Source organism: Peromyscus leucopus, chromosome 7, assembly GCF_004664715.2.
Source record: "Peromyscus leucopus breed LL Stock chromosome 7, UCI_PerLeu_2.1, whole genome shotgun sequence".
Classification (NCBI taxonomy): Eukaryota; Metazoa; Chordata; class Mammalia; order Rodentia; family Cricetidae; genus Peromyscus; species Peromyscus leucopus.
Window position 1 is genome coordinate 50,116,762 of NC_051069.1, and position 17,992 is coordinate 50,134,753.

The window sequence follows — 17,992 nt, forward strand, 5'->3', positions numbered from 1 at the left end:
CGCTCCCCCTGGTGGTGAGGACAGGGAGAACTGGTGGGCTGACCAACCCTGCAGCTGTCCAAACACAGAACCAGGGCTATGAGTTGGCCCACCCCAACATGCACCCCATGTATGATCTGCTGGAGTACGTGAAGGGGCCTGACCCACAGACCCAAAGCTACAGGATCTTCACAACACAGGAGTCCCAGTGAGGCCCAGCATCCATAGCGTAATAGAAATCAGAGGCCTCAACCAGATCAATGACTCTTTGAGATGAAACTATTGCAAGTAAAGATATATGGACAAAGGGGTACTGTGTGACTCACTTTTTCACACAGCAGCTTCCATGACGAGCTTTTAATTTTTTTCTCATAAATTTTGTTTTATTGGTGGGGGGAGCTGGCAGGGGCGGAGAGCAGATACAAAGGGATGGAGAAATGAATGACATCAAGATGCATGATGTGAAAGATAAACACAGAATTAAAAAAAAGATAAATAAATAAAACTTTAAAAGTAAGGAGAGGCTAGAGAGGCTGTCCTGGAATTTCACATGCACTGTTCGTTGGTCACTTGTTTGTTTGGTTTTGGTTGGTTGGTTGGTTTGTTTTTCGAGACAAGGTTTCTTTGTGTAGCGTTGGCTGTCCTGGAATTCGCTCAGGACTCACAGAGATCGCCTGCAGAGTGCTGGGGTTAAAGGTGTGCACCACTACCAAAAAACAAAAACCCAACCAACCAAAGTAAAGAACCGCTTCAGGAGCCTGGGTGCCTGGCAGCACTGGGAGCTATTGGGCCTAACCTATGCCCAGATAGGAGGCCGCCCTTAGGGAATACTAGCCAGACCCCTGATACAGGCTGAGCTACTATCATACTATTGCAAAGCATGATGGAAGCCCAAGAAAGGCAGGAAGAGAAGGCATGAGGGCCATGGAGACCTGCAGTAGGGGGAGGACAGCCAGCATGTCCTAAGGAGCCCGGCAATCAGGACAGATAGATGCAGGGATACAAGCCAAGGAACTCTACATGGGAAGAGCAGAGCAACGGGCAGGAAGGGACAGCTGGGGATGGGACGCTAAGACCCCCGGGTACAGGCAGTGCGGCTAACCAGGAGGAGGTGAGAATGATGAGCATATTCCTAAACAGGTACCATGTGGAAAGACTGTAGTAAGTCCAGGGTCACATCCACTGAGGCAGCAGCAAGGAGCTCCTGAACCATGGCTGTGGACTGCTGTGGTGGTTTGAATGAGAATGGCCCCATAGGCTCCTATATTTGAATATTTGGGCTCAGTGGCTGAAACTCTTTGGGAAGGGCAAGGAGGTGTAGCCTACTGTAAGAGGTGTGTCTCTGGAGGGCTAGAGAGATGGCTCAGCAGTTAAGGGCACTGACTGTTCTTCTAGAGGACCCAGGTTCAATTCACAGCAACCATATGGCAGCTCTCAACTGCCTGTAACTCCAGTTCTAGGAGGTCTGAAACCCTCACACTAATGCACTTAAAATAAAAGTTAAGGGCTGGAGAGATGGCTCAGTGGTTAAGAGCACTGGCTTCGGCCGAGCGGTGGTGGCAGCGCACGCCTTTAATCCTGCTCGGGGAGGCAGAGCCAGGCGGATCTCTGTGAGTTGGAGGCCAGCCTGGGCTACAGAGCAAGATCCAGGTCAGGCACCAAAACTACACAGAGAAACCTTGTCTCGGAAAAAAAAAAAAAAAAAAAAAATTAAAAAAGGAAAGGGAAGAAAAAGAAAAGAAAAGAGAGCACTGGCTGCTCTTCCAGAGGACCTGGGTTCTACTCCCAGGACCCCATATTTCCAGTATCTCTCTTTGCTCACACTTGTGCATTAGTATTTGAGTTCTCAGATTACTCTGCCAACACTAACTCTCTAAAATCCTAAGCCAAATAAAATGCTTTCCTCCTTCATAAGATGCCTTGGTCGTGTAGTTTTGTCACAGCAACGGTTTTCACTACACACTGTGAGCTTCAGACAAAGCAGCTGTCCTGCAGTGGGAAGCAGTTCCTTATTCTAACTGGCAGAGACTCCTGCTGAGGAGAGCAGGAGACAAACAGCAAGACAGGAGATCTGCTGCTCCTATAGTTGTTCTGGTGGAAGCTCCACCTCAGCCCCAGCATGCACGGGCCCCTGGGTGAAATAAATGTGTCAGTAGTTACATGGGCCCCTGGGTGAAATAAACGTGTCAGGAGTTACGGGCAGTTTTAAGGCAGTTTCATTGAGATGTTGGGAAATGAACTCTGGTCTCTGGAAAAGCAACAGGCACTACACTAACCAGAGTCATTTCTCTATCCCCTTTTGTTTTTCTTGAAACAGTGTCTCATCCTATTTCCCAGATAAGTTTGGAACATCATGCAGCCCAGGCTGACCTCAAACTTGCAACAATCCTCCTGCCTCAGCCTCATGAGTGAGTATACAGTATGGTTTCTAACACTGAGGCTCCTTAGGGAATGAGTTGATACAGAACTGGGACAGGAGAAATCAGCTGGGACAAAAAGCAAGAAATGCTCTAACCTCAGAAGGGGCCTGCTACAAGGATAGGGATCCCAAATAAGAGAGGCCAAATCCAAACAATTGGAAAAGCAAAAGAAATGAACCAGTGTTAATGCATAGGCCAAAGCAACAAACACTCACATTCTTACTGGTAGGAAATGGAGTGGCAAAAGGGAACAACTCCAAATGCTACTTGCGGCATCCACCTATAAAGACAGCTCCATATCCGCATCCCTGAGCACCCAATACAAGTTAGTAGAGCTAGGCTTGGTGGGCAAGTCTTTAATCCCAGCACTAGGGAGGCAGAGGCCAGCCTGACCTCTAGCGTGAATTCCATGACAGCCAGGACTATACAGAGAAACCCGACGCAGAAAAACAAACAGTAGAGTAGTAGAGAAAACCACAAGCACCCAGCAATGATCCTGTCCTAGTGGCATGGTCAGGGTTGCCATGGGCATGATGTGGGCAACACAGACAGGAGGGAAAATGAGGGTACTTCACTTCCAGTCACGGGCACAATCCAGCCATGAAGCATACCCAAACTGAGGACAAAGCAGGAGCCAATGAAGTAGACATCCACACAGGCCTAGGGCATGGTGTGGCAGCAAATACTTGTTTAGCATTCTGAGAACCTAGCTCCACACCCAGCACCTCAAACGAAAGTAGTGCCGAGGCACTCAGAAAGCTGCATCAGAATCTTGAGCTCAAGGCCAGCCTGTGATACATAGCGAGAATCTGTCTTACAACATAAATGACAATAAAAATGTATCAAAGTCCAAATTATGGAAATACGAATGACCCATGACAGGCCCAAAGCATGGAGCCCTAACAAGCGAGCCTGGACAGAATAATGAACATAAGAGCAAAACTAGTGGAAGTACCTGAGGTTAGAGTGCACTCTGTGGCACCGTGCCAGCGGAGGCCTCAACTGTGACTGAACCTTAGGAACAAAGATGTATTCCAAGGGAAACTGAGAACTAAGTGTGAGGATCTCTCAGTGAGTCGGTGACTGTCTGTGGTCACCCACCACCAGAACAAAGGAAGGAGTAAAGCAAATGGAGAGAGAGAGAGAGAGTGGTAGCTCTTCCTAGGAGAAGTACAATGAGCAGCCGAAGGAAACATGCAGGTGTACAGTCATGTTTGGCAGTCCTGAAATAATCACTGCAGACAGGCCTCATACTGTGGTGGCGGTGATGTTTGCAGCAGCAGAGGAAATGGGGCACCAGTTAGAGCCCGGGACCACCACTAGACATTGAACTAACCAAGGGAAACCTTCAGCATGACAGTGAAGGTGCCTGGAGGGTACTGTGCAGTTGGGCCAAGGTCACCATGCCTAACCCGTGGAAGAACAAAGTAGCATTTCAGGCTTCTGCTGACACATGGAGTGGGTAGAACCCAACTCCCAGAGACTTCAGACAAACCCTAACCAAGGAACAAACTTCCTGTCCAGGCCTCAGATGTGATGTGACAAGTTTGTAAAGAACTAAGATTGGAGACTAGGGGCTCTAAATGAACATATGGTAGTGCTGCTGAGGGGCTGCACTCTAGGATGAGGCCCAGTCACATACATAGACAACAGAATCCATCGGACTATCCTCATAGGCCAGGGACTGACTGAGGCCTAGAAGTATACCCTAGCCTGGGCCAATGAGAGCCAGCCCAAGGGAGGGCTGAACAGATCAACTGTTTTTTAAGCCAACAGATTTCCAAACCTGCTGAAACCAAGAACTGGTGAGCACGAGACTGCAGGATGCCAGATACAAGCCAGCTTGGGCACCTGTGCTGTGTATGCCAAGCTAAGATGTCATACAGGAGATGCTGGGCACAATGGCTATGAGAGAGTACAAAAGCTTTTGCTTAACAGAGCCAAAGCAGCCTTTCCATTCCCTAGGAGGAGTAAGGGACAAGTAAAGAAATCTGTAAGAGCTGACCCATGGGACATATGGGTGGGCTCCCCACAACTGTCCTCAGAGCTGGAGGCAGACAGCAATGGGCTGCCGTGTGTCTGTCTCCCCAACAGATGCACTGCAGTCCTCATACTCAGGAACTCAGACATGACTGATGCAGTGTCTCATCCTATTCTGTACCTAAGAGACAACCATGTAAAAACAAGACAGAAGGTGGCCACAATGTGAAGACATGTGGAAGGAGGTCACAGAGGCTCCAGACCAACCCCCTGCTACACTCTGGACAATCCACGTCTGCCCTGCAGAACCCAGGCTGTGAACAGAGTCAGGCTCATACATACGAGAGAGGCACAATGATGAGGAAGGGCCCGTTGATACGCTTGTGCTCCATGAGGTATGTGATGAGCGCGATGGTTTGGATGGTCTTTCCCAGCCCCATCTCATCAGCCAGGATGCCATTCAGGTTGTTGTTATACAGGGAAACCAGCCACTCCAAGCCCTTGATCTGTAAGGTCAAAAATGTGAGGACCATGTTCACACAACAAATATGCCACCTGTAAACACCCTACAAGGTACTCTGCCCTGGACTACCCAATTTTTCTGCTGTGCTCACCTTGGCCATGCTTGTGTTATTATGAAAGCACAACGGAACTGTGCTAAAAATGTTTTTTTTTGTTTTGTTTTGTTTTGCTTTTAGCTTTGTATTTTTGGTTTCTTGAGACAGGGTTTCACTTGTAACAGCCCTGGCAGTCCTGGAACCCACACTGTAGATAAGGCTGGCCTCAAACTCACAGAGAACCACCCAGGTGCTGGAATTAAAAGCATGCACCACCACTGCCCAGATATTTATTTTTAATGAAAGCCATCTCACAGCATTAACTGCTACCTGACAATAATTTAATGGCTATCAAAAGGATATGACTAATGTTTCATGCTGTGCTCCCAGCAGAAGACACCTTTCAACCACTGCTGCCTTCTCCACGTCTCACTCCTCTGTCACTGCTAGCCAAAATACACTGTAGCAGAGTCACAGGCTCTCCTATCAGCATGATCCAATGTAGCTGCTTCCTTGTCTTTGATGTAGATTCAAACACTTCTGCATCATGTACTGTGTTTATCCAAACTACTAAGCCAACCCTCTCTCTACATATTCAATTGCTCATAAGGCATGCCTGAATCCCAGATCTCTTTACAAGTATCTGAAAATGAGGCTGGAAGCTGCACCATTACATTCTGGCCCTTGGCCAAAGTATGCCAGAGAGGAAATCCAGAGACCACACGAATGAGACACCACCTCAGAAACCAACCTACTTATTAATAAATATATTTTAATAATTTTAGACTTATTATTTTATGTGTATGAGTATTTTGGCTGCATATATGTATGTGTGTCACATGCCTACAGAGGACAGAAGATAGTGTTAGATCCCCTGGGACTGGACTTAGAGATTTGAGCCATCATGTGGGTGCTGGGAATCAACCGAGGTCCTCTGTAAGAACAATTGCTCTTGACCAACTGAGCCATTTCTCTGCCTCTAAATGCTTTAAAGACAGGCTTCAGTGCATAGATTAGGAGACAAAGAGAAGCTCAGAATTAAGATTGCTGAAGTGTAGGTAAGGGGACCTTAAGGGCTCTTAAGTGTGGGCATGGTTCACCTAAAACTTGTTTTTATTGTGTGTGATGTGCAGGCCATGTATTCATGCATATACGTATGTGGAGGCCAGATGTTATTTATCGGTGTTTCTTAATCAATCCCAACTTCCTCAATATTTACTGAGACAGGACCTCTCACTGAACCCATAACTTTATGATTTGCCAAGTCTAGTTAGCCAGCTTGCCCTGGAGATGATGTCTCCACCTCACAAGTCAAGTGGTGGGGTTACAGGCAGCCACAACACCTGCCTGGCTTTCATGCCAGTTTAGAGATCAGAATTCTGATCTGAATCTCCCCTCCCCTTTGGTTTAATGAGACAGGGTTTCTCTGTGTAGCTCTGACTGTGCTAGAACTAGCTCCGTAGACCAGGTTGGCCTGGGATTAAAGGCGTGTGCCACCACCACCCGGCTTTGTTCCTCATTTTTGTGTGGCAAGTGCTTCATCCACTGAGTCATCTCTCTAACCTCCTTCCTAGAACCTTCTCGTTCTCAGGAGTGTGGCAGTGCTTTGAGGTACAGTGGACTAAAAGAAGGAGTGGCTGGCCCCTAACAGCCAGCAGCACTGCCTGGCACAGAACCCTGGACCACACAGGAAAGCCTGTCACTCAACGGGATACTTCAATGCCAGAACCATTATGGTTCAAGGGAATGTGAGATGAAAACATCAAATAGCCAACAACTACCTAAATGTTATCATGATGTTAACAACTAAAGGAAGGCTGAAGAAGTATTCAAGGGTACAGTGCTTGCCGACCTCACACAAGACCCTGGGCTCCTGCCCCAGCACCACACACAAAAATTTATTACATGGATGTATTACAAGTGTGGGCAGAAATTATGCCTTCCACCATGTAGGTGTAAGGGATTGAACTGAGGTCATCAAGCCTGGCATAGAAGCTTTCCAACTGAATATAACACAAGGGGAGAAGGTTTGGACATTACATTAGGTAGGACCTGGGCAACCTGTAATGCTTTTAATTATACTGGCCTGTGGAAAGTTCCAGTGAATGCTGATTTGCCTCTGGAAGCTACACAGTATAAGAGTTCTCCTAAGAAGAGTGGGCAAGAACAGAGACCACAGTCAAACAGAAGCAGGGAAACATAATCTTTGGGTAGAGTGTGGCTAGCTCCCTTCTGGAATCTCAGAGATGAGACTTTACTACACAGACATAGAAGGAGAATTTCCCAGCCAGTTTGGGAACAGTTAACAGCTATGGTCTTGTCACCCTCATAGAAAACCCTCCCACAGGAAGGGCCATTCCTCTGCTCCCAGAACAAAGTCCTGACCAGAGGTCCAGGTGACTATGGGTCTGAGGCATGATACAGAGCATCCATGCAAGGCCCATGTCTGCACTGAGAGGCTAAGTTCTTTGTGCATACAGTGCTCCTCTGCCTAGTGCAAGCACCTGGTGGCTTACTGAAGTGTTACTACCTTCTGGCAGTTAACCTATCTGACCATAGCTGCTTTAGATGAGGAAACTGACTGGGTACAGTGCTATACACCTTTCCTTAGGCAGAGACAGATGGATCTCTGTTTAGTTTGAGGCCAACTTAGTTTACATAATGAGTTCCAAGCCAACCTGGAATACACATTGAGACCCTGTTTCAGAGGAAACAAAACCAGATGGGAAAATTGTGGTTCTTCAGGAAAAGTGAGTGTTACCTAAGTACAGCCAACAGCCACCCGGCCTCCCTGATGCCTCCAGCCTTACCTGGTACTGTTTGAGGACGCCGTTGACCATGAGGGCTGACTGCTTGTCTACTCTCTCTGTGACAGCATGGGCCACAGCATAGTAGGACTGCAGACCACGAGCAAGGGCCTGGGACACACCGTACTCGTCATCCACATCCTGCTTGGCGTTCCTGGAGGGGCACAAGCTGTGTAAGAACACAGGCTCCTGTCTGTGACAATGTGCTGCCACTAGCTTGAATTAGCTGCCTCTGCCTGTAACTTACGGACTAAACTGCAGGGAACACAGAGGTGGGAACCACAGCATAGTTAGCAGCTGATCCCAACCCAAGGATCAGCTGACTGCCCCCCTGAGACAACACAGGTCCCAAGGCCACTGACACAGGCTGGTGAAGGCCCTGCCAGTCACCATGACAGGAGGTACTGGTGCTAAGGAGCAGCTAGCTGCTCACAGAACCAGCACTTTTATGTGGGTGCTTTTGGGATCCAATCTGACGGCACTTTGCTGCTGCTGTTTACATTACCTTCATCTTTCTGAGACAAGGTCTCAGCATGTAGCCCTGACTGGTCATCCTCCTGCCTGTGCCTCCCATTTCAGGACCTGGTTCAAGAATTTATTTTTCATTTTACTTTCTGAGGTTTTAAGAAACCATTTCTTTGTGTATATGTAGGGGTGTACACAAGCCATCACATACATGTGGAAGTCAGAGACAGCTCACTTCTTCCAGTGAGTGGGCTCTGGGGACCAAATTCAGTCCATCAGGCTTAGCATCAAGCACCATTATCAATACAGCCAGTCATCTCACTGGCCCTTCACTTTTCTTCTTTTTTTCAAAGACAAGGTCTCACTATTGTAGCCATGGCATGCCTGAAAGTAGCTACATAGACCATGTTGGCCTTGAACTTCTTACAGTACTGCCTCCTGAGTGTTGGCATTACAGGCATCCACTTCATTCCTGGCTCAATAAATTCTTTTTCTTTTTTAAAAGATTTGATTTTTAATTATGTGTATGAGTCGGAGGGGTCTTGTATTTATGAGTACAGGAACCCTAAGAGGCCACAAGCTGGTACTGGATCCCCTGGAGCTTGAGTTACAGACAGTTGTGAACCCCTTGACACTGGGGCCAGGAATCAGACTCAGGTCTCCTGTAAGAGCAGTATGCACTTCTAACTGCTGAACCGTCTCTCTGGCCTCTCTTTTTCTAACAACTATAAATTCATTAGTGCATGGGTGGTACATGCATGTACCACCAAGCATATGAATTCTAGGGAATCTAACTCACTTTGTTAGGACTGGCAGTGCTTTAACCAGAGAAGCCAACTCAACGGACCCTTATTTGTCACTCAAAGAGTGATTTTAAACTGTATGACATGGTTACACTCACTTATAACTCCAGCATTCAGGAAGTAAAATGATTTCAGGATTGAAACCAGCCTGGGCTACACAGTGAGATCTCACCTCAAAATTTAAAAAAAAAAGGGGGGGGGCAGGGGTGGAGAGGGGTTATAGTCAGGCATGTGGCACAAGCCTTTGATCATGGCAAAGGCAAATGGATCTCTGTGATTTTGATGTCAGACTGGTTTACACAGGAAGTTACAGGACTGCCTGAGTTACACAGTGAGATCCTGTCTCCAAACAAAACAAAACCTTTAAAAATTAAAACTAAAATGAGTAATTCGAGTTCAAGGCTATCTCCACTACAAAAAAATTAAAATAATAAAACTAAAAATTTCAAAGGATTTAAAATTCACCATCACTGACTCATTACCCCCATTACTCTCAATGTAGCAAATGTGTGCAATTCAACTTCCATCCATTCACTGTGTGCTGTGCATCTTCATTCTTATCTTTTAGCAAATAGCGCCAGCCAGGTACCATGGCGCCAGCCTACAATCCTGGCTGGCAATCTAGAGGAAGAGGCAGGTGGATCTGTATGTTCCATAGTCTACATACGGAGTTCAAGGCTAACCAGAGTTACACAGTGAAACTCTGGCTAAAAACCCTAGGAAACAGTCATGTTAAGCTCTTATTTTCTTATTTTTGAGTGTTGTGTATAAGGAGGACCAAGTCTTCCTCAATTACTCTCCACTCAATGAGGCAAGATCTCTCACTTTGAATCCAGAGCTCACCAATATGGCTAGTATAGCTCTCCAGTGTGCTCTGGGAATCCTGGCTCTTTGGCTTCCATGAAGTAGAATTATAGGCAGACCACTATGCCCACCCAGCATTAATGAAGGTGCCAGGAATCCACAATCTGGTTCTCATGCTTGCTGTCTGTATATCAACTTTCCCTACGAAGCCATTGATGTACCTAGCACCATTGGAGGGAAGGTTCTTCTCATGTATTTCTCCTGTAGATTTTAAAGCACAGGTTGAACATTGCTTTCCTTTCTTTCAACGTTTCCTTTTTTCTAAAAAAAAGACTTACCTATTTTATATGTATGAATATTTGCCTGTATGTATGTATATACACTATGTGTGTGCCTGATACCCATGGAAGTCAGAGGGTCCCCTGGAACTGGAATTACAGATAGTTATAAGTCACCATGTAGGTGTTGGGAACCGAATCAGGGCCTCTGCAAAGGCAGCAAGTACTTTTAACCACTGAACTGAACTAGCTCTCTAGCCCCCAAAGTTGAGCATTTCTTTCTTCTTTTGTTTTGTTTTGTTTTGTTTGTTGTTATTGTTGTTGTTGTTGTTGTTCTTTGAAATGGGATTTCTCTGTGTAGCTCTAGCTATCCTGGAACTCAATCTGCAGACCAGGCTAGTCTTGGGAGTGCTAGGATTAAAGGCATGTGCCACCATCTGGTTGATCATTTCTTATCTGAACTTCTCACGTGTTTAAGATTTTGAAGTTTTGCCGGGTGTGGTGGTGAACGCCTTTAATCCCAGCACTTCGGAGGTGGAGGCCAGCCTGGTCTACCGAGTTCCAGGACAGGCTCCAGAGCTACCCAGAGAAACTCTGTCTTGGGGAAAAAAAAATTTTGGAGTTTTTCACTTGCTGGAATATCTATATAGATGCTAATGATTTCACAGTTCCCAATCAGAAAAGAAAACAGTACTGTGAAAACAGAAACATTTGGAATTGGGAGCGTTTCAGATCTGAGTGATCCAATCTTTATCTTGTTTCTCTATAATGGTCCCCCATCAACCTCTCACCACAGAGATCAAATCAGTACATTAATTTTTTGTTTTTTTGTTGTTTTGTTTTTTGTTTTTTCGAGACAGGGTTTCTCTGTGTAGCTTTGCGCCTTTCCTGGGACTCACTTGGTAGCCCAGGCTGGCCTCGAACTCACAGAGATCCGCCTGGCTCTGCCTCCCAAGTGCTGGGATTAAAGGCGTGCGCCGCCACCGCCCGGCAGTACATTAATTTTTAACTGTGCTTCCAAGAGCAAACCTGCATGCCCAGCACCAGGGGTGAGCCCAGAGCAGAGAGCAAACTGTGTGGCCGTCACACTGTTACACGAGAAGGTAGCTGCTGTCTAACATCTGTAGACACGGGGCCATACCCCAGACAGATGCTTAGTGAGACGAGATGCATACCACAGTGCCTGGATATGTGTGCAAACCAAACAAAAAGGAAAGAGAATGCAGCAAGTCTCTCTAGATGATGACACAGGGCTGGACCAGGCTCCCTGGAAGAGCCAGCATGCGGCTGCTGGAACAGGAGTAGATGGGCAGGTCTGTGTTGTCATCCAACGGTACTCTGAAAGCTTACGATGACCAAGGGATCATTTCCTATAACAAATTACTACATACAGATGAAATCTGTAGGAAAGCAATGTGCCCTACAGAGGCTGCTGCCAGGACTGGGGGATGACACCTAGGGAGAGGATGATCAAGTCTGAGGCCAATCTGGGCTATGCAGTAAGAATCCTGACACAAAATAAAAACAATGAAAAGGGAAAGACTGGGACTCTGGCCACTTTGTAGAGCTTGCAGATAAGGATAAATGGGGACCCCTTACTCAATAATGTGTCGCGCGTCCACCTCAGAGACGTCATCGCTGTCTGGGTCTGGAATCTTCTTCTTCTCCTCCACAGGCAGTGTGGGGGGCTGTGCGGGCTGAGGCTGCTCCTCCTCCTCCTCCTACCAAGAGAGGTGCCATGTCACCTAGTGTCCCTAGCTCGGTTCCCTAGCATCCTGCAGGGCTCCTAGGGAAAGAGATGCTCTCATAGCCTTGCTTCCCCCATGCTGTGGTGTCTGTGTCTTGCTGCCCTTCCCTCTGAAGAGCTGGGTACATGTCTTGAGTTTTCCTAGTGGGTTGCAGGTTCTTTGCAAGGGTATTTTGGGGCACTTCTACACCTGTTGCTCTCCAAATCAGGCTGCACATCCCTCCTGGAATCACACCATACCTTTACTCTCTACCAACTCAAGCAGCTTTCCAATTTCATAGCTGACCTCACTAAATATACCCGTGTTTTACCTCCAGTTTTATGGACAGGTTCTCACTCATCTGAAGACAACAGGCATCTTTCCAATACTTGTGAGCTGACTGAATGTTACTTCCTTAAAGGGCCTCCCTGCATACTGAGCAGGTAACACTGGAACTCTGCAGATCATGCTCAACAAATACACAGTAATGCACTACCCAGTACCGAGCCATTCTTGTTCTCCTACATGAACCATGCCGGTCCATAGCAGATTCTTCTGAACTATCACAGAATTGCTACAAATATTTTTAAATACTGTATGTAACTGCCACAGGCCTCTAACCCCAGCTACTCAGGAACTGAAAACACAACTCTATTTGAGTCATTTGGCCATTGTATGTAACTGCCACAGGCCTCTAACCCCAGCTACTCAGGAACCTGAAGAACACAGACTCTAAGTTTGAGTCATAAAGGCAATGTAGTCGAATCTTGTTTTAAATTAAAATAAAACAACCAGGGCCATAGCTCAATGCTAAAGTACCTGCCTAGCATGTGGCAAGGTTCAACCCCAATGATACAAAATGTATGTTTTTTATTCATAACTATCTGTTAAACGGTTCTAATCAAACTCTGACAAAGTTTTCCCTGTGCCACACAACTCCAGATCACTGGGGACAGACAAGACTGACACTCACACTAACCAATTTGGAAAAGCAGCAGCTATCCAATGAGTCACAGCAAGGCTAGAATTACATAGGGTGGGACAAACAGCTAAAGGAGAAGGAGGTCAGGATATTCCCTTCCTGGAGACATGAACTGAATGAACAAGATTGAAAAAATGACTACTCAAGCTCCAAGAGTTAGGCAGGGCACAGTACATTCTAAGAAACATTCACCTTGGAAATGCTGCTAGCTTCTGGGGAAAACAGGGCAGAGAGTTGCAGCTTAATCTTCAATCTAGCCCACCCACTCCCAATAATATGATGAAGTCTGCTGTGCTAGGAAACCATGGAGGTGGACAAGGTGACAGGTTCTATAACCAGTCTGGTAGAAATAAAGATAATCTATTAAAAAAAGAAGAAAAAGAAAAAAAAAACACATACACACACACAAAACAAAACAAAACAACAATCACATACTTTGCAAATCTCTCAATGTATCAGACTATTTAAACAACAGACTCTAAAGAAATGGGAATTTCCTCAGGAATCTCATGCTGGGGGAAGGAAACATCACCAGTCACAGGAGAAACTGGTCTCCCAGAAAGAGATTTCACACAGTTCTAACAACTTGTCAAATCACCTTACAGGATGAGAATGCAGCTCAAACAATAACGGTTTGGCACCATATCATGATAGGTACTGACTGGACATGCACAACCCTGATCCTCTATTTAAACTCTGATCTCACTTTAGGACCCTGATGATGGGTTTGAGGGCTATGCTGGTTCTCTTGTCCCTCTTCCCAATGTGGCCACACTGACTAAGTCTTATGGTGATATTTTATTTGTATTAAAATGTTATTTGTATGTTAATAAATAAAGTTGCCCGGGGGTCAGAGCTATTAGCAGGCCATAGCAGGGCAGTTTGGCATACACTTGTAATCCCAGCACTTGGTAGGCAGAGCTAGGTAAGTCTCTGTGTGTTCAGGGATACAGCCAGCATTGGATACACATGTCTTTAATCTCAATACCAATCATAGAAAACCTGGAGGTCTATACAGACAGGCCGTGACGAGGTGGTCATGTGGTTGGGTTTACAACCAATGAGAAGGCAGAACAGAAACTATATAAAGACTTTAACACAGGAAGTAGCTCTGGTTCAGAGAGGTAGGACCACCGCAGGAGGAAGGGTAAGGATTTAGCTCTTAGCTCTGACTTCTTGGCTTTCTTCTTTGCATTGGTTCTGTGTTTATTTAATAAGACGGTTGGTTACATCTACAAAAATCTTTCTGCTTTCCATTATTTTTTTTTGGTTTTTCGAGACAGGGTTTCTCTGTGTAGCTTTGCGCCTTTCCTGGAACTTACTTGGTAGCCCAGGCTGGCCTCGAACTCACAGAGATCTGCCTGCCTCTGCTTCCCCAGTGCTGAGATTAAAGGCGTGCGCCACCACCGCCCGGCATTGCTTTCCACTTTTAATTGGAGTATTGAGGACAGGTGGCCAGACCTAACTTGGGGCCCAGGTTGTGACTCCAAGTTTGAGGACATTTTTACTCATTTGTCAGCAATGGTGTCCCTGCCTGCCCCTGGTCAAAAAGTTGCAATCTCAGCCAGGGAGCTGTATATGCTACTACCAGTGAAGATGTGCATGTGACTGGTGAAGGTCACAATGCGCAGAGATCAAAAGGGCCCTGGGCAGACATGAAAACAACCCTGCTCTGAAATGCACATCCCCGTGCACACGGCGATACCAGGACAGAGACAGCTCACTGGCTCAGTTGTTTGCACACAATTTCATCCAGATTACTACAGGACCATAAGTGGTAGCAAATAAGGCCTTTACTTAGGGAGCCAGGAATTGACTTAGGAAAATAAAGTGAGCCAAGCCAAAACTGGCAGCACCCACCATGGAGAAAACAAGAGTTCCTAGAATGAACCAACTCCCACAGATATCGCCACTGTTCTGGTTAGCTTTTGTCAAGCTGACACCAAACAGAGTCACGTGGGAGAAGGGAATCTCAACTGAGGTTGTATCAGATTGGTCTGTCACTATGTCTGGGATGTTTTTCTTTATTCCTGACTGATGTGGGAGAGTTCAGCCATTGTGGGTCATGCTCAATCAATGAACACAGAATCAAAAGATGATCCACTTTCCACTCTGACAAAACCAAAATAATCCACAGACAAGCTAGGGACACAACAAGAAGGATAAATATCAAGACAGCTTTGTACGGAGGCCACTAAAAATCCAAAGACAAAGAGATAATCTGATAATCAATAAGGCAAAACAGACAAACAGCTGGGGTGGGGGTGGGGCTAATAATTATTTTCAGGCAATAAAAAAGAGAACTGAGGCAACAGGTGGCTGAATTCTCATCTGAAACAGAGGCCAAAAAAGAGGCTGCACAAAGGTCTGAGAAGTTGAGAGCACATACTGCTCTTGCAAAAGAAGCAAGCTGAGGTCTCAGTGCCCATGTCAGGCAGCTCACAGCTGCCAGTAGCTCTGCTCTAGGGGATGTGACGTCTTCTTGCACATGCATTCACGACTGACTGCACACAGACATGCACAGAAACAAAAAGGCCGACTAAGAGTGGAATCACATGTTCCCAGTGCTGAAGGAGGAGGAAGGGGAGGAGCTGTCACCCAGTATCAATACAGTCAACCAAACTGTCCTTCCAAAAGACAAAACACCCAGAAGAACGGCCTGTACAGCACCTGTTGCTGGCAGACAGGCCTTGGTGTGATTCAGCAGTAGAGCACTTGCCTGTACGTGTAAGGCCCTAAGGCACAATCCCAGCAGGACTTGCAAAGAGAACCAAACAACCACTAACACAAAATTTCAAGATACAAAACCAAAAGAACATGCTAGCAGATAATTTAAATCCATAGAGCAAAACAGTACCTGAAGAGACAACAGAGACAGAGATGGCTCAAAGGTTAAGAGTACCTGCTGCACACTCATGAGGCGCTGCCATGCAAACACTTGCAACTCCAAGTCCAAGGACTCTGACACTCTTCTGGCCTCTGCATACACACACAGGCATACACTCACACATGTGAAATAAATACTTGGAGAACCGCCCGGAAATAGCATCAGAATAGGTAAGTATACAGATGAATGTAAGACTGTAAATACACTTTTACCTATTTCTTCTACACTACCTTTCAAAGGACTGAGAGTGCATAGAGCATTAATTTCAAGGGCACTGTGCTCAATCTCAGCACTCGGGAAGTGAGACAGGAGGGTAACAGGTTCACAGTCAGTGGGAGGAGCGCCACATCCTCTGGAGCTGAGCCATCAGGACCCCATCTCAAAATCCAACCTAAACAAACAGTGCAATGAAGTAGACGCCTACTGAAATTGTATGATTACAAAGAAATTACTAAATAAACGCATAGCTCAAATGAAAATTTATAGAAATGGTAACTCAGCAAAAAAAAAGATAGTACACAGGAAAGGAAGAATAAAAAAAGATTTTTAAAACAGAAGGAAGGGAGGGAGGGAGGGAGAGGAAGGGAGGGGGGGGGGGGGGGGGGGGGGGGGGGGGGGGGGGGGAGGGAGGAAGGAGGGAGGGAAGGAAGGAAGGAAGGAAGGAAGGAAGGAAGGAAGGAAGGAAGGAAGGAAGGAAGGAAGGGAGAGGGAAGGAAGGAAAAGCTGTGCTGGGGATGCACACCTGAAGCCCAGCACTCTGAAGGATCTCATCAAGTCAAGGCAACCTGGAATGTAAAGCAAAGCTGCCTCAGGTGCTCACCTGCACACACACTCATGAACAAAGAAGGGTGGGGGGAGGAGAGGGGCACCTGTGGTTGGTATGTAAAATGAAGAGAAAATTTCTTAATAATAATAACAACAACAAATAAAAGAAAATGTCAAAATTAACAAAGGGAAAATTAGAAGGAAATCAAATTAATAACCAATAGCATTTGGTTTGGTAAATGTTACACAAAGCTACAATCCAAGTTTTATGCCTGGAGTCCACATGCATATGACATACACCTACCCTCGGCCACATATGATAATAAATTTTAGAATAAGTTCAGATTGGATGACAACAAAAATAAAATACTGGGATTCTGGGTCTGGATTCTACACACACACACACACACACACACACACACACACACACCCATAGGTATATATGTCCCTTTGTGTACTGCGTGTATGTGTGTATACTTTTGTTTTAAATAAAACTTCCTGAGTGCCAAAACTATATACATATAAAATAATTGCTGGAGCTAGGGTTCAGTGGTAGAGAGTACTTCCCTAGAACATGTGGGGCCTTTTTCAACCCCAGTATCAAAAACAAAAGCACACAGGAGGAGGCAGAGGCAGGTGGATCTCTGAGTTCAAGACCAGCCTAATCTATATAGCAAGTTCCAGGACAGCTAGAGCTACATAATATAGAGAGACCTTGTCTCAAAAACATTAAAAAAAAAAAAACAAAAAAACCTTAATTCATTAAAATTTATGAGACACACAGCAATGCTTATATAGCGTGCATAAAGCCTTAGGTTTTTGGAGTAGGGGGAGTTGAAAGGGAACATTTATGAAACCAGGTGTTATGGCATGCAACTATAATTACCAATACTTAGGAGGCTGAAGCAGGGGGATTTAGAGTTTAAAGCCATCCTGGCCAAACAGTTCAAGGCCAGCCTGAGTTATACAAAGTAAGAGCCAAACTCAAGACCAAAGTTTATCAAATGTACCCAAGAATGCAGTGTTAAACATATAGGTTGTAAACACTATTTCTATCCCAAAACAGCCTCACATCAATAATTTAAGCATAGATCAATCAACAAAGTGAGACAAATCACTAAAGTATCCAAATCGGGAATTCAGGAATCCTCACCTCTGAGCCTACAGGATGATGAAAGCAGTTAAAACCCATTAAACACAGTGTTGGGGGCTGGGGGACAGGTGGGTAAAGCACTTGTGTACAAGTGTGAAGACCTAAATTCAATCCCCAGAATCTACACAGAGCCGGGTGCAGTTGTGCACATCTGTTAATCCCAGTGCTCCTAAGGTGAGTTGGGAGGAAGAGACAACGGAATCCCTGGAAGCTTGTGGGCCAGCTCACCAGGAGTACACAGCAGGCAACAAGAATCCCCAGTCTCAAGGTTGTCTTGACTTCTACACAGGCACTGTGGCATATGTGTGCCTATACAGACACAAGTAAAACACACACACACACACACACACACACACACACACACACACACACACACACACACACA

General features: G+C 45.8%; 1 protein-coding gene across 1 annotated transcript in view; it reads right to left on the minus strand.

Annotated features, from left to right (window-relative positions):
* The window catches only part of Smarca4 (SWI/SNF related, matrix associated, actin dependent regulator of chromatin, subfamily a, member 4), a 90,838-nt gene that overhangs the window by 40,753 nt on the left and 32,093 nt on the right, over positions 1 to 17,992 (minus strand). Inside the window, 3 exon segments of the mRNA XM_028872489.2 lie at positions 4,722 to 4,885; positions 7,747 to 7,897; positions 11,693 to 11,814. Coding sequence (XP_028728322.1) covers positions 4,722 to 4,885; positions 7,747 to 7,897; positions 11,693 to 11,814 — 437 coding nt within the window.